This window comes from Manduca sexta, chromosome 10, assembly GCF_014839805.1.
Source record: "Manduca sexta isolate Smith_Timp_Sample1 chromosome 10, JHU_Msex_v1.0, whole genome shotgun sequence".
Lineage (NCBI taxonomy): Eukaryota > Metazoa > Arthropoda > Insecta > Lepidoptera > Sphingidae > Manduca > Manduca sexta.
The window spans coordinates 8,092,368-8,114,061 of record NC_051124.1 but is presented as its reverse complement, the minus strand read 5'-3'; the positions used below and the strand labels follow the sequence as shown (position 1 = coordinate 8,114,061).

The following is a 21,694-nucleotide window of genomic DNA, read 5'->3' as shown; positions in this document are numbered from 1 at the left end:
TTGTTGAGTTTCAGAACGCGACATTACATTATTATATTCTGTGCTCCAACGCACACTGCTTTGATGTTAGGAACACACCTACATTGCTTAGACAACAGTGAACTTTATACAATAGCAATAAAGCTCAAATTGACTCTACGTATTAGTTAGAAAACGTTTGTATGGGAAATAGAAAAATGCTGTTTTGAGGATTTTCCCGGCAATTATTCGAATTTTTCTCACCTTTTAAACCTTCCCTAGACCTCCACGAATAATTCAAGACCAAGATAAGATAAATCCGTTCAGCCGTTCTCGAGTTTTAGCGAGACTAACGAACAGCAATTCATTTTTATATATATAGAAGAAGAAGATAAAGAAATGGAATATTTCGATTGAAGATACTATGCGCATATAAGCATTTAGAAATTTTGAAATTATTCTGCTATTTTGTAGCTGACTGTACTCTACAGCTTTTACAAAAAAGGTCAACACGTATGCCATATTTGAAGTGCTATATTATATTTTAGTTCAATAAACCGTCAGGTATCTTTATCGTAATTTAAATGTATTAAACAAAATTATTTAGTTCAATAATCAAGATTGTACGTTATCTCTCACGTGCGTGTGCGCATGTTTTTTGTAAATAAGATAGCGAGACCAACATGAAGCGTGTCGTAATTATAATAAGTTAATGTATCTAACAATTTAATAATATGTAAAAGGGAAATAACATAGCTCATCTAAAACAGATTACAAAAAATGGACATGGACGTATAATTTAAATAATTTAAATTATTTTAAATATTATCATTGTTGCCAATCATCTTGAATTTTAATTAATTAAAATTTAAATAATTTTATATAATGTACTTTGTAACTATATTAATTACTTTGAACGAACAGCCACATTATAATAATAATAGTAATAAAACAACTCATGCGTTAACAAAAATTATTACACTACATGATAAATATATCTCGCGAAGACGAAATACATAACAAACACATTCCAAAAGATGGGATTATGCGGAACGGGGATGTCAAACGCAATGACATATAGACTATAGATTAGAAGACTAACAGCCGTTTTCAACAATCGATCCCAGTCTCAACCCCAATTCCGAAAATGAACCAATCAAAATAACTCATTTATAAGCATGTCAAAAGCGGCGATAGCCTAGTTGGTTGTGGAACGGACTGCCGAGACGAATGTCCGCAGGTTCAAATCCCAAGGGCACACACCTCTGACCTTTCTAAAAATTATGTGTGTATTCTTTGTGAATTATCACTTGCTTTAACGGTGAAGGAAAACATCGTGAGGAAATCTGCATACCTGAGAAATTCTCTACCAATCCGCACTAGGCCAGCGTGGTGGACTAAGGCCTATTCCCTCTCAGTATTAGAGGAGGCCCGTGCTCAGCAGTGGGCAAGTATATAATACAGGGCTGATATTGTTATTATTATTATAAGCATGACAAAGAAACTCTGTTCTGATTGGTTCATTTTTGAGATAGTTCCTAGAAACCGATTGGGACCATTTATTGAAAATGTAGGTATATTATCCTAACTGGGACACTACGTGTAGGTGTCAAATACTAGCCGTATTTTTTGTACTAGTTTAAATAGTCATGTCTCCACACACGTCAATGTAATGTAACAAAAACATGTGTGTGCAAACGGAAACATTTTTCGTTTCGATTTTAGAGCATGGCATATCTATACTTATTGAATATTGTCTTAATATATGTATTTTATGTATTTGTATATATATATTTTTTTTAATATCTACATTTATTTTATTGTATTTGTTTACGGCAACAGATTTATTTCATGCACTTACCTTGTCCATCTCTACTCCACCCTAAGGTTTATGGCAGAGAAAGCCTACGGCATTAAATCCGCCTATGTGCAAAATTTAATTGCATATGAAGTGCTAACAAATGTACCAACGTATTAATAATAAACGCATAATCCGTTAATCAATTTGGACTCCACCAGAGCGTATTGTTAGTAACGAGTTCCCGGGGCGGTGAACACTGAACGGTTTGAAGTGCAACCGCGGACGCGCCGAATAATTAACACCGCCTAGATTCACCGCGAACGGATTTTCGGTGCCTGCGACCTCCTAACACAGTGAACGCTACGCGGCTCACGATTATTTAATGATGGTTTTTTGCAATAGCATTTTTTATCGTGTTGGTTAAGTTACTATTTTATATAACTGTAATTTGTATTCATCTATGTTTTTATAGTAGGTGTAGGTGTATATGTACCGGGAAAATAATATAATAATGAGATCCCGATGTTTAAATCATTGACACGTGTAATGAATAAATGTTCCAGAACGACTTATTAATTGGGTTTGCTCTATGTAATAATTAGACGAGTTTTTAAATACAAAGATACCTAATACCGGGATGATTCATATATTAAAAAATACAAAATCTGCATAACGATCAAATTGTGCTCGCGCTAAAGATTTCGACGAGATTGACGTCAATGTAACCCGATGCATTACATATACAATGCATACAGCCTAGTTCAATATATTACTTTCCTCCAAAATGTAAAAAAAATATTCAAAATGCGTTTTACTTTGGTTATCTCTAAACTTCTAATACACAAATTATGCGATTAAGCCTAAAAAACAATTACAGATACATTAAAGTAATTTTACTGCTTATAAAATATTAAAGAAAATGTTTGTTTAAATTTTAGACAAATAGAAAAAAAATATCGTTCTATCAGTGTATCCAAATTTAAACGTTATCTATAGTCCATAGAGTATATATTTACCTACCTCAAGAAGTAGTCATGCACAAACTCCTGGTTCTCATCGAGCCAGGCCTCGGTCCGTGCGCACTCGGCGTCGTAGCAGGTGGGCGCGGGCATGCCGCCGCCCGCGCCACCTGCCGGCTCTTCTATGCTCCGCAGCTGAAGACCTGAAACAACGATAAAAATGCGTAAATACACCTATTGAGAATACTCGGCTTTTAAGAATCTATAGGCTGTAGTATGCGGCTCTCAAGTCAAGTCTAATTTAATTAACATTGCAAAAAAACGTCGGGAGAAAAGTAAAATTAAAACAGCGATAAAATCCGAAAAATAGTTCAATTTTAATGTCTAACATTCGCGTACATATAAGTAATCATTATTGCAAAAAATTCATCTAAGAAACATATATGGTGGTAATGAGTTATCCATAGCATAATTAATAAACTAATATGTACTCCTTTTAGCTTCAAACAAATTTAAATGTAACCACATCAAAAACAATAGACATCCTTTTACTAAGAACAAGATGTACCTTCGTTTTACGTCAATGTATGTAAAATACGAGCTATGACACCGTGGCACTGTAGTATGTTCGCGGGGAATTTTCATTATTAGAGTATAAAATTCCTATATTCCTCTGTTACACAAAATCCACGAGCCTTTGACAACGGTAAAAGATAAATCAATATTTACACTACAACTACACACTATACTAAAGACAGGTTACAATATCTAATTATTAACGTTGAGTATATATAGGATCATTTTGGCATTGCATTAAATAAATCTAACAATATTTTCGCAACAAATCCCGGTTTAACTCTTCATATTTTTTTAGCATTTTGTAATAAGGTCGAAAATGGCGTGTACAGCGAATTATCTTACAGTAGTACTAGTGGTACTAAGGTATGTAAAATTAGTTACATTTTATGAATATTATTTTTGAACCACACTTCACTAATAATTTTGCATTTACGGTAATAACGTAAATGTTATTTTCAAGAAGATATACATGTGGCTTCATTTGTAACGCAATGTCAAAATGACCTATGAAGTTCCTAATATTATGTTTTACTATTTACTACTATACAATCAATATTATTCTGAAAAAAAAAACAATTAGTTTTATACGCGTCATGATTCTAGTACGACAATTTTGATAAAACAATAGTATTTGGCTTAACAGTTAATGCCTTTAAAACAAAAATCTCTACCTATATGAAAATCACATTCTACACTCGCTATTTACACAAATTGCGATCAGATTGTTTCACACAAACCTATAACCAAACGAACATACATAACCGTATATTGAAATTAAATAGTCGTAAAACCCAAAAATGAAAGCATGTGTTGGATAGAAAAGCATTTCAATTTCACTGAAAAAATACGACGGTCGCGACAAAGTATTTGCCATCGCTACAAACTAAAGACTTTAAGAGCTGCCCGGATTCCGACGTTCAATTGTTTCTGCCACTTTCCCAAACGCGGAGATGAAGTATTTAATTTAAACCTAAACGATAAAACGTTTTTTATTATGCACATGCATTACGATAAAAGCAACAGCGTCGCTGATGCGCAAAATACTCGAAGCGTGCGCAAGAATCACTTCATCGTATCATTATATCGCCAACCACAAATTGCAAAGGTAAAGAAGCTTATAGGAATTAGCCTTATCAAACGGAGTCTTTATTTTTTTTATAATATATGCGGCAGCGATCCTACTGCACCTGATGTTAAATAGAGTGGGGTCTAATAGAATGTCGACTCACGAGAAATGATTACCCCTCGTCAGCCGATACAATTATGCCGGCCTGTTGCAACCAGATATACAAAGTCTGATGCCGGAACGCGATACTTAAGTAGGCCACTATGGCGGGTTTTAACACCTTGTATACGGTAGTCGCTTTCTGGGCGGATATATAATATATCTTACCTCAAGCATTATACTTTGCTGATCGCATAAACAAGTTTAGAGAATACTTATACCGAGGGATAATTATCTTCGTTAGTTGAGACTCTTTCTGGAATATTATACTTATTATAAGGTGCAGAAGGGTCACTATGCCATGTTCATATAAAAGTAACCTTTCCTTTGCAATGATATGTAAAGAAGAAACATTTACCTAACACAGTCGAGTCTCCTCTGTCCCATAAAAAACAACAACCACAGAGATTGAAACTCATTCAGAAATTTTGTTAATGTTCATATCTTTTATAATCTTCAGTAGTATTTATTTCTTTCTTCTTTATATTATGACTTCCGCTATTTATTTTTCGGTAATTTCGAGGAAAAATAATAGCGGATACAAAACAAAATCTGACTAAAATCTAGAAATATCTTATTAATATCTCCGTGATATTAAAATTATCTTTGATTAAAATTCTATTTATCTGCCAATGTGACACATCAATTATAACTTATTTTTTCATGTGACAATAACAATTAACAAAAAGTTTTAATGTTAAAGTCAAATGGCAAGTTTGTATATCTAACAGAATATTCCAATATGATAGCCCCACCGCTAACATCCCCGGTAAGAATAAACCAAAGAGCCTTACCATACTACGGAAAGTATAAATCAAAGAAATTTACTCATATGTAAGTATATCAAACAAATAGTACTCTGACGGGTCCATTTTAGTGGTGGGTCCGACAGTATTTATAGAAATCGGTAAGTAGTTTGATTGATTCGCGTGATGGCCGCTTGGTAAGTACATAACATTAAATTACAGAAATAAAACATCCCAAATATTGCAAAGCTACACGACATGTATACTTTCTCGCAAGGAAAATGCACAATTCCCCAAAGATATGCTCACTGTAAAAGAGAACATCAATTTGAAATCTCAATTTAAAATCGAATAACCATTTCTTAACGCAAGTGATTCTAGGAATGACTTGTAAAAAGCTAGTAGAGAAAAACTAATACTATTGTTCGGAAAAACATAACAGCTTCCTTAAGTTTAATAGCCCAATAGGAACTATCTTATGCCAATATAAATTAAATGATAAGAGTATGAAAGGCCGACATCAGTACCAGCCTGCCCCGATGGCGTGTTTATATTTCGTGCGTGGTCACACCACTGCTCTGTTGTCTCGGGTTCGTATCCCAAGTCGGGCATTGATATTTGTTATTTTATCACTATCAGCCCAGAGTCTTGAATTCAACTCGACATGGATAGCTTCGTCACATTGTTATTACACATTTGGCGAAAATTAAGTGCCCCGACTGCAGAACTAACAATCTCTTCGAGGATTAAGACGTGATGTGTGTAAGTACCAACTCATTCATTAATTATTTACATCATCTGCAGTCCATAAACTTGTTCCACATTACAGTTAACTTATACATAATGAGCCTGCACGTCCTTGCCTAACAGCTATTAAAATTCGGCCTTTTACGAGCGTTTCCTTCAAAACAATCGAACGTGATTGACTTATATATTTTGTGTGTACGTGCGTAGATTCACGACCTCCCCCCATACGTTCGGCGATCACCTGTGTATTGTTTGCTTAAAACTATGCGTAACCTTCCTCATCTAAATAAGTACAGCGTTTGTGTCTCAACAAACTATCATTGCTGCCGTTACTAATGGTGTTGACATTAGTTATGGCGTGACCGATATTGCTTACAATGATTACTTGAGTAAACATGAAAATAATCAGTTTCGATTTGAACAAGACCCTCTTTAATATACACCTTTACGAACATTTCGGAATAAAGAAAACTGCATTAATGTATAAACTTGCTGACGGTATCTTTTATATCCGTCCGGATAACGAGCACAGTACGCAAGATGTTAAAACCCACCATAGTGGCCCTCACAAGTGTGTCGCGTTCCGGGATCAGCCTGTATATATTGGGTTCCAACAGGCCGGAATAATTGTGTTGTAACATTCCATTGGTCCCCACTCCACTTACAATCACGTGAAGAGGAATAACTTTGCCGGGCACATACAAAAAAAAAAGAAAATCGAATCAAAATTGACAAACTAAAGTTATATGTACATAGACACGATGAATTATGAATCATTCAAATATCAACCAGTCCTTTACAATCATTTTTCATTTTACTAACACACTAAAGAAAGTTCAATGAATTTACATACTCGTTTTATATCACTTGAATTTTGGCTGAGAACTATTTTAAAAACACATTACTATTAATATTGCTGTATAAGCAACTCAGAGCGCCAACGGTATCTCATATTATAAACTGCTACAATTTTTCAATGTTGGCTTCAAAAGTTTCACTGCGCACGAATCTAGACTCCGGGAGAGATTATGCCCCTAAGCCACCTGCCTGACCTAACGCCATTTGGTAGACAGTTGAGATTTATACAACTAGGCTAGATTCAGAACGTCCAAACTTATCCATACAGTTTGAAATAGATTTATCTTACGCAATAATACACAGCCAAGCAATATAATAATAGTCATAGAATTATTTATTGCATACCAATAAAACATACAGAAAAACGAATACGAGACATGGTTACACAATAGACGGTCTTATCGCTAAACATAATCCTATTTCTTTACAACGTAATATCCAATTTATTCAACTAAGCAGCCAACAAATATTCATTTTATAAAACACATAATTGTTAGTAGACTATGGCCCATTAAGACAAAATTGCCACGACAATAAGTCCTTAATTGCAATAGACATGGCCGATGGCTATCACATCATAGCCGTTGATATCATCGCGTGTTGTTAATTAAACCCGGCAAGGATAAATGTTTGCTTTCGCCTAATTGAAATTGACAGAAGGTGGCTCGCGAGTGTACTGTGGTAATTGGAGATCGGCTGCGTAATTTTATGTGGATTCGACGATAACACGTATGATATTGTAATTAGATGATAGAGTACACGCAATCCAATTTATTTTTGTTTCGTTCTCGAAATGACAATGTAATTATCCCCAATGTTACAATTCGAACGAGTACAGAATTATTTCGTGAGTAAAGATTGGAAACACTTTCTAATTATTTATTTGTCTGCACAAGTAACTTCTCCAACCTAAAAGTATAAACATTAAAATTAAACTTTTTTTTTTTGGTTTTTATATTTTAATTTTCTCTCGACGTTTCGAAGATTTTCCAGCCTTCGTGGTCACGAAAGGATTGACATGTTAGTCAACCACAACTTCAGTTAAAATATCTACCTATATTTTACAATTATACAACATTTTAAATTTTTAGCTGTTTGTGGTTCGATATTTTGGAAAAATATAAATTATAAACAAAAAAAGTATAAATTTACACTCTCCGTTTCAGGTACAAATGAATTTATTAGTTACAGGAAATCACCTCAACAATTTCCTCTGTGGCAAAAATGTAAAAATAATTGTTCGCTGTAATATAAGAACTCTCTAGCGCCGCGAACCGATATTAATTATCTTCCTCCAACTATTCGTTATTTTTTACTTTAAATATTACGATGACAAGAAAAATCTACGACCATTAGAGCGTTATAGAGTTGGAAGCGATCCATCATCTGTCTTACCTGCACGATTACTATATTCTGAGCCATATTTTATCAAAATTAAGAATTATTTACGGTCGAAGCAAAATGAACAATTTCTAGTAATTTTTTGGGTTTTCTTTCCTTTCAAACATATTACAAACTTGAAGGTTAGAGATTTATCATTCTTTTACAATTAATTAACGCCTAGTAATGTTAATTTATATCGATAAACAATACTGAATAATCGATTGTGACATGCGTATAATGAAAGAATCTAGTTAACTGTTTTCATATTAATGAAATGTCCATATTTTACACACATTGTAAGTACTCCGCGCACCATTTGCATATTTATTATTTATTTAAACCACGGCGGCATGTCCATTAAAATGCATTTAAATTACAAATTATATTTACATACGCTTGATAATCAAATTAATTACATATTATAAGTTTAATTACACTAACATCAGAGTCATCGTAATATCAGTGTCATAACTTCAGCTCTCTATTGACCTGCCAATATAATGTTGCCATATAATAGTCTCGTAAAAACTAATCTAAGTTGAATCTCGAAATTAAATCCCGACTTCACTTATAAGTTACTTCAGTGATTAACAAAATGTAACTTAAGATATAGTGATTCGTTTTAGATATATTTTTATTTGAATGTACAAACTATGAGCATGCGATCAATGGTAATTTATTAAGTATTTTTTTTCTGATTTTTGTTACTATTATCTTATTTTACCAATAATATCACAACGCAGTTTTTGCAAGTAAATTCCACCAAGTTCGTGTTATGGAAGCCTACTCGAAGTGTTGCTTGACCTACGATTTGAGACTGAAACCTCCAGTTCCCAACCCATATATAACACTAATCCAAGAGGACAGTATTTTTACCATTACGTCTAAGAAAATTGTATTTGTTTCATTCCGAGAACTTTGTAATCGGAAATTTCCGTGAAGATGGGAAAAGATTTATAAATAAACGAAGTAAATATGGAAATTCTAATGTTATCCACTTTCTAGTAGAAAAAAAGTAGCAAGCAAAGCAATATTTTCACTGTATTTTTTTTTTCTTCTGAAATAATTCTTGTGCTTCGAATAGCAAAAACATTAATTAATAATACAGTTCCTGTATTTAATACTACCTATTGAGAGAGTTAAGTCCACCAAGCTGGCCTAGCGCTAGTTGACAGACTTCACATACCCTCAAAATGTTTGATATTGTAACCGCAGCTAGTCCATGAATAAATTAACTTTTAATAGGTGACGAAGTTATCGTAGATATTAATATGACCGACTCCGAAACAGAATTTTATTTTTTAAAGAAAATTTCATTCCGTGAATATAGACTGTGTTCCAAATGTTTATAAGAATAGTAACGAGCAATATATTTGAATCTCATATCCACTAAACATTAGATGACGCAAAATTTTGGCGTAGAGCGTGGCGCCCAACTGATAACGTCGCGCGTTGTTGTAGAACATTGCTAATAGCATCGATATATATGTATGTACATTGTACTACGATATGAGTATCAGATGTTGAATTGTTTTTCTAATGAATGATGCGAAATGTAAGTCGTCCTCCTAATGTGAAGGCTCGGCTGCACACAACCAAATGTTATTAACCAACTTCCAGAAATGAGAAGGTTTTTAAATCGTGTGCTTATATTTTTTCATGTATTTACACTGATCACTCTAAAAATTTTAGGCCGAATTTCGTGATTCCTTCTTTAAATATTAAAATAAGTTCTTAAAATAGTCCAATTATATATCTTGGTTTTGGGTTTACCATTATTTTGAGTCTTATAATCCCAATAATGCTACACTGTGTACAATACCCTTTAATAATTTCACAATTTGCGCAGCGCCGCTTGGCGGTGGTATCTCATAGTGGATACAAGGCTTTACTTTAATGTTACCGAGAAATTTCATACCTGTGTGCGTAGGATTTCCTTAGATATTCCGACATAATAAAGTTTCCGTAACAGTAGGCGTTCACTTTAATCTAATTTTGGGTACGGTGTACTAGCTATGAAATACATGTAATTATGTGAATCACGCTGACTACGCTTAGTTGTTATTCAGGAATAATAATATATAATATAATAATATTAGCGTTGTTTTAAATACTCTCTCAAAAGCGTCCTCTACTATGGAGACTGATTAGAAAATCCAAAGGTTATTTTAAGTTGATTAAATATGGATTTCTAAATTTTTACTGTACAAGAAATAGTAAGAAGTATATTTGCAAGAATCCTAGAGTACGCAGGCAATATACGAAATTTTTTTTCAATTTATCCCATTAATAATACATAGAAACGTTCCTATAACTATTATAGAATTCTAATGATTTCACGTATTGTATAATTTATTATCAAACAAAATAAAACAACCGGCTGTGAAATCGCTAAACTTTTACGACCTGCAAATCCCTTTTGATATATGATATGTTACTATTAAAATATTTTATATAACATCAACAGTTTATTTTATTCCGGCCTAACCCGCAGTTTATCATAGAATGAAACATTTATGAACGCGGGCGCGGTCATAAATACCAAAATAGTTAAACTTGCAGAATCCTTATGTCAGCCGGCAAATATTTCAGTAGCCCGGAGGTTGAGTTAAAATGCCTTCTCTAACCCTCGTGTTATGATAGCAATTGTGCCCCTCGTTGCTGAGGGCGTTATGCAAACAACTTGAAACTTCACCAACAACAATTTTACGTATGCACGCAATGTTGTTATAAAGACTTTGATGCTGTGTCTCTCTAATTTGAAATATTTACAATCCATTTAATTTAACAAGCCCATTTGGACGTTTCGCTGTAACTATGCGAGCACTTAGCGAGATTGTCTCGTGTGAAATTATAGTGAAAACGTGGTACATTGTCGTGTAATACAATATTCACAAACCATTGTGCGAGTAATAAGGTTTTATCCAAATTGATATATTAAACCCGTGGATGTTGCTAACCAATTGTGTGCGAAGGAATTTGAGTATTGTGGGAGTATTAAAAACAAAAACCACGTGTATTAAATCTTATTATTTGAAAATATTTCTCTACGATATTATTAAAAGGAATATGCGTGTTCTCAGTTGTCTAAATAATAAAGGAAACGATTAGAAAGACTGGTGTGTTTTGTTCAATAATAGCCTCGCAGATCCCATTACATGATCGTCATAACAAAGAAGAATGAAAGTAATTTATTTTCCATTAAGGTGGTAGCTCAAGGTCCATTTTCATACATTTTGTTTCGGCTTTAATCTGGGTAACTAAACAAGTATTGGCAAGTAAAGAATTTAAATTCACGTCTAGTTAGTGATTAGTTCTCGCAGTTGAAGAAAAATGTAAAAATAATTAATAATCATGGATATTTCTGCCTTTAAAATTTCGTCATATTAAATTTTAAAGGCCGAAATATCCATGATTATTAATTATTTTTACGTTTTTCTTCAACTGCGAGAACTAATCACCAACTAGACTTAAAATTACTAACGCCGAAACAAAATGTATGAAAATGGACCTTGAGCTACCACCTTAAAGCTTACCGTCATATGAAGAGGGTTCACACATCGCTCCTTGAATACAAAAGGGCCACAATTAAAAAAAAAATGAAAATCGTTTTATTGCAAAAATGACACCTGAACCGACTATATTTTATAGTGAAAAAAAAACTCCCATCATTTTTGCTTATATTATGGCTGCACTGACTTACCGCCATTTTTGCATTAGCTCACTTTGACAGGTAATGTCAGTGCAAAACCGCCATTTTGTTAGTTGCGCCCGGAGATTCAACGCAAACGTACGTCGGTTGCGTGAAAAAGTGCCACAATCCAAAATACGTCTGTATTGGATTCAAAATTTCAGGTAAGTGTGATTATATTTTACAATACAAAAGTGCCATATTTTGGAAAACGTCCGTTTTGCATTCTAACATTAGTATTTGTAACCATAATATATAATACAAAAGTGCCGTATTTTGGAAAACGTCCGTTTTGCATTCTAACATTAGTATTTGTAACCATAATATATAATACAAAAGTGCCATATTTTGGAAAACGTCCGTTTTGCATTCTAACATTAGTATTTGTAACCATAATATATAATACAAAAGTGCCATATTTTGGAAAACGTCCGTTTTGCATTCTAACATTAGTATTTGTTATTATATTTTGTAATACAAAATTGCCATATTTTGAAATACGTCACTTTTGCATTAAATTATAGTGGAATAAATAATTATTTTTAGCGTGCTAGAATGGGAAGGCCAGAAATATGGCCGTTTTGCATGATAATAATTTTAGTTTTCGTTACAATTTTAAAAATAAAAATTACCATTTTGATGTTAATTTTGTTCTATTCTTATTAATTCAGTGATTTTTAATTTAAAAATCATACTCGTATTTATTTGTTTGTAAATTAATAATATAAACTAATTTGAAGCCCTGTCCCTGTAGCTTTCGTCACTAATTTAAAGTTTTTTAAATAATATCAGTGAGTGTTTATAGGGACCTATAATAATACGGGTAGATATTCGTAAATGTTGAAAAATATGTGATTAAGATGCATTGCCCCATATTTTCTGTGAATTTGAATGTTAAATATGAGGTGGTAGCTTAAATTTGTTAATTATAATTAAAGTGTTATTCCTGGCAAATTGGTATTGAAAATGTCATATTAAGGATTGTTATGTATTTGATTGTGTGTATATTTTAGTGTATGTATGTATTGTGTGTATGAACTAAGGACTGTATAATATATGTATAGAATTGTGGGTATTTTATGTTTTTTAGTTATAAAACGTTAAAGATGTTTTTTTTACAGATTGACAAAATGAATAGAGCACGAAAAATGTTGAATATGGCAACCTCCGTTCAAGAATCGGAAAAAGTTCAAGCATTACCTGGCCACAATAATAATGTGCAATATAAAACTTGCTTTAATACTCCAGCTGCACTCAGTCTACCCGTCACGTTACCCATTGATTCTTCAGATACAAGTTCTATAGCAGACAGTCAACCTGACCTTAACCTATCAATATTAGCGGATGAAGACAGTGAAGTAAGCTGTGTAACGAATACCAAAAGACATAAATAGGCCAAAAATAGTTGTTGAACAGAGTGACTAGAGTAGCAGTTCAAGCAACTCTGATACCAATTCCAGCCGATCATAAACATCCAGTAGTTCATCAATTGCAGATTTTTCTTCTAAGTATTACCAAAAGCTTTTACGAAATTTGTAATTTTAATAATAGATACCTAATTGTGATAAAATTTAGAATAGTTAATTTTAAAAGTTCCTTTTGATAATAAAGACTTATAAATTTCATACAAACATTAACATAACAATAATAAATAACGATTATAAATTGTAACTTAAAATAGTTTACGTAAAAAGTGCCTTAAATTGTTTATAACTGTGATTTTGTAAGACTACTTAGATTGTTATTGTGCAATAATATTATTACATATAAGCTATAGTATTTTGCTACTGAATTATGTGCCTTTAGAACTGATCTCGTATTTTGTTTTGTTTAAATTATTAATGTTAAAGAGAGACAAATTAGTGTCGTCATTTGATTATTTTTTGAGTTTTTTAGAGATTTATTAATGAATATGGTTATTTTATGTATATTTTGATGATGATTATTACAGTTTTATCTCTTGTTTTTTCTATTATTATTACAAATATAATTGTTTTAGAGAGATGTTTAATTTTACTGAATAATAGTTACGTACAAAGTTGATCTCAATTATATTACTTAAAAATAAGTTAAGATTTTTTAGTTTAGATTTTTTAATACAATGATTTCCTGTTGTCCATTCACTTATGTTTTTACTTAGTAATAAGATTAAACTTTTTAATACGTTTTTTTACCAAAAAGGTACAATAAACCATTTTTATTTGTAAAACCGTGTTTAATTTTTGACATATTTTTATAATATTGGTTCAAATTTTGAATGCAAAAGGGACTTTTTTGCTTTTTTTTCTTAATAGGCAACAGCTATTACAAAGTTTATATTGTAGATAGATAGAGCTTAGAAATACGCATCTAATGATATATTAACATCTTATATTTAATTAATAAATATATGAAATATTATAAAAAAACAGTTTCAAAAATTTGTTTTGGCTGTCCTGTAAAATTTATGGATTTCGATTTGTGTCCCTTTTGTATTCAAGGAGCGACATGAGCAGTCACACTGTACATTTTTTTCTGTTTTATGCTAGATATCAAATATCAGTGACGTAAGAACAAGCTACTTATTCACTGGGGAAATACGTAACATCACGGCTTAACACGATGATATACGAAGCACGTGTTTTGAACTAGATTATTTGAAGCCATGCGTGAGAGATGGTGCGCCAGATTTACATATTTTTGTAAAGAGAGAAACTACAGAGATATTTTCTGACAATATGACTCGACGTAAATCTATACTAATATATAAAGCTGAAGGGTTTGCTAGTTTGTTCTCATCTCAGAACTACTAAACCGATTTTAATTTTTTTTACTTCCTTACTCCTGAGTACTATAGGCTAAAAAAAGCGGCGATAGCCTAGTTGGAAGTGGAATGGACTGCCGAGATGAATGTCCGCAGGTTCAAAACCCAATGGCACACACCTCTGACTTCTCTAAAAATTATATGTATATTCTTTGTGAATTATCGTTTGGTTTAACGTTGAAGAGAAATATCGTGAGGAAAACTGCACGCCTGAGAAGTTCTTTGTAGGAATTTGAAGGGTGTGTGAAGTCTACCAATCCGCACTATGCCAAGGTGAATGAATTAATAAAGCGGGTCTTTCATTCCGGATTTTTTTTTTTCACGCGGGATAAGTAGTTATATAATATACAACATTTTTTTTAGCTGTTACATTAATGCTTGGTGTTCTGTTTATGTAAAACTTGTACGGTTTTAAAGGGCAGTTACACTTGAATAATCCAAGTATTATATTTAAGCTTATTAGTATTCCGTTGCAGTGTAAGTAATACGCGAAATAGTCACAGGCAATACTATGCTCACGTACATAACTTCGTTAGAGAAAAAATTAAAGCAATTTTAAATTCGGAGATAGTTCAAAATAAAAAAAAATTGATCATTACATAATTTTATTCTGTCTCACTGTTTTACAATGTAGTATTTATACGATCACATATAGGATTTTCCAGCGATGGCCGCGTTCTTCCGCCCACACATTGCAGATTCGGAAAACGCCACGGCGCATAGCGGCGGCGACTCCGCGCCCTTGACTTTAGTACATCGTCAAATGCATTCTATCATCAAATAGTGGAATGGCATCAGTGAAACAGTCTCCTGTTAGGGATTTAATTGTATGAACGAGTCTAGGATGCGAGTTACAGGTTTGACTTTTTAGTTGGAATAAATAGGGGACCGGACAAATTTTCAGAAGGTGTTTTAAATTGATCATTGTGGATATAAATAGCCAAGAAAAATAGTATTTTGCACAAATAAAGCTTAAAAAGTACATAAAACCATGCCTAAATGTTAGATAGCTATAATTCCCGCGCAAACGCTACATTATGTCATTTCGTCTCGTGTGACGTCATACGTGGATAAAGCAACTTGACAAATCTTGTCATTTGAACAGTGATTCAATAATGCCAGATTAGGAATATTTACCCTAGATTTAGGGTAAAACTGAATCAGCAGGGTATTTTTATGGTTATTTTTGGGGTAATTCTACGAGTTAAGGTATTAAAGCTATTGTTTCACGGTATTGTAATAAATATTGAGCTTAGAGAAAGATGTTTCCTACAAAAATTGTAGGCCATGAAACAATTATAATTTTTTATCCAATACAATTTTCGTGTACAGCTAGTTGTTCCTAATAAAATGAGATAATTAAATTAATAATTATTGAAGTGGAAGTGAAGAAAGAAGTGGCGTCTGCATAGATAACGATATAGAAAAAAAAAGTACCGAATTATTTATGATTGGTTTAAGGGTAAAATTTTAAATTCCAAATAATCCTGGGGTAAAGAGAAATTATGATTTGGCAACACTGCATAGACCGTGTTAATCTCAGGTTACTGTGTAACATCCAGAATTCTATATAAATAAATATTCTATTCCGTATCATGTGGCAGCTAAAACATAAATAAATACATCTCATAACCATAACCTCCCTGGGTGTACAAATGATTTAATTAATTGAAATATTCATCGATTTATTTTAAACCGAAACACTATTTTTTATTTACTTACATCAAAGTGATCCTCACAGAACTAAATCGGTGAGTCTGCAGACATTCCGTCGTAGGTTCGTCTTGCTAACTGCAACCACTTTATTAGTATATCTGTTTTTCGTGGTACATCAATAAATAATTTGTTTGGTAAAGATATAGAAGTATTATTACATTCAGGTACGACGCACCAACGATATTTTTTAGCGGTCTTTTATGATTAACGATTAAACAATCTGTAAACGTTAAGCTGGAAGATAGTAACAACGTCCCGTATAAATTAATATTAATTATTAGAGCAGTTCTGTGACAAAAAACACATTTAAAGCATTAAAATAACACAACGCGGTATGACATCCAGATGACGTCTGTTTGTTTACATTTTACCCACGTGTGACGTCATGCGCCGTGATTGGTGTTTCATTTGCCGTAAAGAATAGACTAAAAATATTATAATTATTGTATTTTATTTATTGATTTAAAAATACAAATCACAACTCTTTTACAAAAACAAATATGAGATAATATTTTTAATATTACAAACTTTACTTTAAACTGAATTTCAGATTTTTTGGTAATACCTGTCCGGTCCCCTATTGATTTAACTTTGTATGCTACTCTTTTCAATGGTACAAAACATTTTACAATTAGTAAGAACATCACAATTAGGTAACAATTTGTTATTATTTAAAATAATTATACGACAGAAAAAAAAACGAATAACGCCGCGTTAAAATTCGACAGAATTTTATACTCGTAAATGGATCGTTCATTTAGATTTTAAAAGCTTATAATTATAGAGAAACATAGCTAAATAAATAGAAACAAAGCATCGGTAAACCTAAACCAATAATGATTTAGTAATATGTATACTGATTTACAATTAGTACGCATATACAATATTTGTATATATAAAAATGAAACCATATTTCCCTTGGTCACGCCATCACGCGTGAACGCCTGGACCGATTTCACTATTTTATTTTTTGTTGTGTTTGTTATTGTCAGGAGAAGGTTCTTATGAAAGAAAAAAATCAAAAAATTGCGCGGAAAATTAGAAAATTTAAGAAAACTTAACGAACATATTAATTTTATATAACTGTCATTTTTTTTTTTTAAATAACTGTCAGCGATTGACAGAATGCGCGCTGCAAATTCATAGTTAAGACGGGACAACGTCTGTCGGGTCAACTAGTACAATATAAATGCCGTTTTATGTAACTTGTGACGCGGCGGTGTGCATTACTATTTGCTCACAATAATCCTTTAGCGTAGCAATTTGTTCTGCATACATGAACCGCAAACGTGAACCATCGAGCGGTTAGGAATACACAGATACGCTGTAGTAAATTGTTGCGAGTGTGTGGAAATGTAACCTATTTCTAAAGATTTTTTATTTATAACCTATACGTTTAATTTATCAGGCAGATGTTTATTTATTTGATTTTATGTATTGCACTTAATATATAAATGTATACAGGCGGACTTAATGCCGTAGGCATTCTCTACCAGTCAACCGATGTCTGTACATTATAGATATTGAAGAGAAACTAATATTTCATATCTGAATCACTGGTTTTCGTATTGAATATTTTATTATTTTAGTGAATTTTAATGAGTTTGAAGCCTGGCAAACTTCTATATTATAATGTCAATTTATTCACCGGTCTTGTAGCTATTACAGTGTTTATTACAGTTATCATACAAAGATCAAGTTTGTATGATAAGTTGAGCAATCTAATACCACTCAGAACTTGGAATTACAATGTCCTGCATTGTACCGGACTTTATTATCGATTTTAGAATTTACATTGGTATTACTGCCACGTGGCAGAGGAAATAGTAACACAATAACGAACTCCTAATAGTTTTTAGGAATCTAATTCAGACAAGTCAATGTTATCATTATAAATATAAGTCTAATGTAAAAAATTAATGCTAAACATTTCAAATTCGTACCTATCCCACGTCAAAAACTATCTTCGAAAAATAATAACGGCTTCAGTTATTTCAATAAAAGTAGATATATTGAGTTATCCGAAACGTGTTTAGAAAAAGCATTGCTACGACTGGCCTTTATATACATGACGGCAGCCGTCATGAACCCAGACACCGAACGAACAGATAAAACAAACGTCGACACCAAAACGTACATAAAAACACCGACGTACTCCTGAATGGCAAGTCAATATTGTCATTGCTCGAGTGATAGATAAGTTGCTTCGGCTGTGTGACCGATGTAATCTGTTTTGTATTTAACTGTTCGCGGCACGTGAGCCGGCGATAACTTATCAATGGCCAACAAGAGTGCCGTACTGATAACCTCATGCTCAAATATATGACATCGTAAACTGTAGCCTGTTTTATTCATCATAAAACTTCGTTCAATAGAGGAAATTAAGTTGACCATAAAACCAGTATCTAAAAGTGAACCGAATGGTATTTTTAAGCCGCCTTCAGCTCGAACCTGAGAAAATATAGCCTCGTAAAACTGTAACAGCATCTGTATTTTAAACGTTAAATAAAATGATAAGTTATGAGAACGCGCACATAGACGTGTCGACAAAATAAATAATAAAATAATAGGACATTCAGTTAATGTTATAACTGTATACGTTATAAACAAACTTTAGACTTATGTTTATTCAGCGACTTTTTTATACGTATTTATACGTATTTGTATATAACAATTTATACTACATTCCGAGTGTCATTTTCGAAAAAATATGGAATTGAAAGACACTGTTTTTACACGCTTGTTAGCTTATATTAGTTTACTGTATTTGTAGGCTTTTTCTTATTTTAGACATAAGTAATTTTGTCTTAGAACAATATAATTGTACATTTGAAGTAATAGGTACTCTACTACGTGTTTGTTTACATTTTAATTCACGTGTGGATTAACAATTGTTCAACTTAAGTACTTAATGAATTGACATAAAATGAACAATCCATTTATCGTATAAGTACGAACTGCGAACACTCAATACAATGTGCCATTGCATGTTCATAAAGTATAATTAAATGTATTTAATATTACATTGTGAAAGGTCAACGGTTTTGCAGGACCGTGTACAACGCAACGTTCTGTGCTGTGTAAAAATAGTTTTTATTAACAATATTGTGTAGGAATCTTAAAAGTTGGTCGTAACTTACCGAGACCAAGAGCTCTGTAGTAATTCAATTCTGTGTGAGTGCACCAGAAAATAAAGTTAGCTTAAGTTGAGTGAAATGAAAATATTTTGTCGTTCCTTGCTATACGGGCGGATGGAATTATGGGCTATGATACAAAATTTAAATGCATGAAAAATTCGGATGTACGTCTTGTAAGTCGCATAAAACGATTCAAATAAAGATTTTACAACGTTACAAATATACTATTTAAATAAAGTTACTCATAATATGAGAAATAAATACGTAATAATATATACACATTATATTCAAATTATCTGTAGTATTTCTTCACGAAATGCTTAATATAATATTTGCCGACAATATTTCGTTTTAAATTAGGTTGTTTAATAATAATGGAGACCTATGACAACATCGTTTAACATATTTAAATAAAGGTAAAATGTATAACAAAAAATATTGTTCGAATAATATTATGGGTGCCATAATTATTTATACAAGAAAAATATTCATTAAACTCATATCGTTTATTTTTGTCGAAGATTTGGCATTACCCACGCATAAAGTTTGGGAATCAGACCCTTATTGTTAAACGCCAAATTTTATACGAATAATTAATTTTACATTCTGAATTATTGCAAAATTTTAAAATTGTTTTCTTGCGAAAGTTCTCGACAAAATAAGACAATGGCGAATTATAACATTTTTATTGCTAAAATAAATGTTCACTTACAACCTTATACGTGAAACGTACCGATTTAATGAGAGGAATAATGTAACTTATTAATTGTGTATATTATTTATATTTATATATTACTATTTTGCATAACTTCAAGGTTGAGTTGTTAAAAAGGTTTTGCCTCTTGACCACGCACACCGAAAACAAAAAACGTGTAACCACATAGCAGCAATATGGAATTTGTTACTAAAATTATAATAAATTATAATGCTGAACTGTGGCGAAGGGTGAAATTTTCCGAAAAGGTACCCAACACCCTATAATTAATGCATAAACGCGATCTGCAAAACGTTCTTATTATAATTAGAATTCAAATGACTGAAGGGAAGCCCGCAAGAATTATTTGGACCTTTCGCAACTGATGCTGAACATAAATCTCTGCTACTAAACTCATGATATCACCATTCGAAATCTTCAACAAGTCCACTAAAAGTCAAAACCATCTCTAAACAATAACACACTCCTATACAATACAAACAGACTGGACAGACGAAACATCAGCGCTAATTCAACTGAATACGTCGGGAGCAATTTGTTTCTCAAGTTTAAATTGCTTTGTGGCGCGGCGACCGTTCCCGAACAGGTGGATCCAACCTTCCCTCACCGTCGGCCTCTATTATGGCTTTTCAATTCCCTTAACTGTTCACTAATGAGATGCCGCTCACTGATAACGCTTCAAAACAATTCTAATTGTGTAACAACAGCAATTTGTGGAAAGTTGCGTCGTTTGTTGCAACAAGTGATAGATGAGTTAATTTAAACAATGGATACACTCTAAATAATTTGTATTTAAAGTTATGCCATGGTATATCTCTATTACATGGTAATAGGTTTGATAATAGCGAATTAAAGCCACATATATGTTATGTCTCATTTAAATATTATTTAATTAGTTGCTATAGAGAATCTATTCACTGTATTAGCGCGAAAATTGACAATCGACGTGAATGAAAAGAATTATAATAAATGTCTAAGCAACAAGATTATAGTAATAATAATACTATAAAATATCTAACTAACCGAGACTTCCAACAATTCCATGCGCCATAGGCTAGAAATATATTGCCTATTAAATAAAATCTCATAAAGATTTTACACGTCAAAATGAAGAGAAAATCGAATAGGAATTTGTATTACTTAAAACGGTTATCTAGTCAGTACAAGATCTCGGAGCACGTAATGGCTTGTAGGCTTTTTACGAGGCTGTCATAAAACGTCGCTAAAGGAAATCCCAAGCCACCCGACTTTAGCATTGCCGATACATTAAGACACAAAAGCGGAAAAATGCCACCAGTAACGGTTTCACTTTAATGGTAGGGGCAAACGCGATGAATACAAATAGTGAAAAAAGTTGTTTTTCTATAAAAGAATGA

The 21,694-nt window shown here is 32.4% G+C and overlaps 1 protein-coding gene across 13 annotated transcripts in view; it reads right to left on the bottom strand.

Annotated features, from left to right (window-relative positions):
* LOC115448299 (dual 3',5'-cyclic-AMP and -GMP phosphodiesterase 11) overlaps positions 1-21,694 on the bottom strand; it is a 239,158-nt gene that overhangs the window by 81,394 nt on the left and 136,070 nt on the right. For 11 of the 13 annotated variants that reach the window (XM_037437274.1, XM_037437276.1, XM_037437277.1 and 8 more), the window contains one exon: positions 2,780-2,921. In XM_037437274.1, coding sequence (XP_037293171.1) covers positions 2,780-2,921 — 142 coding nt within the window. Of the gene's footprint in view, positions 1-2,779; positions 2,922-3,286; positions 3,305-4,880; positions 4,982-21,694 lie in introns of those variants that run through there. The other 2 variants (XM_037437269.1, XM_037437279.1) reach the window with 2 other exon arrangements.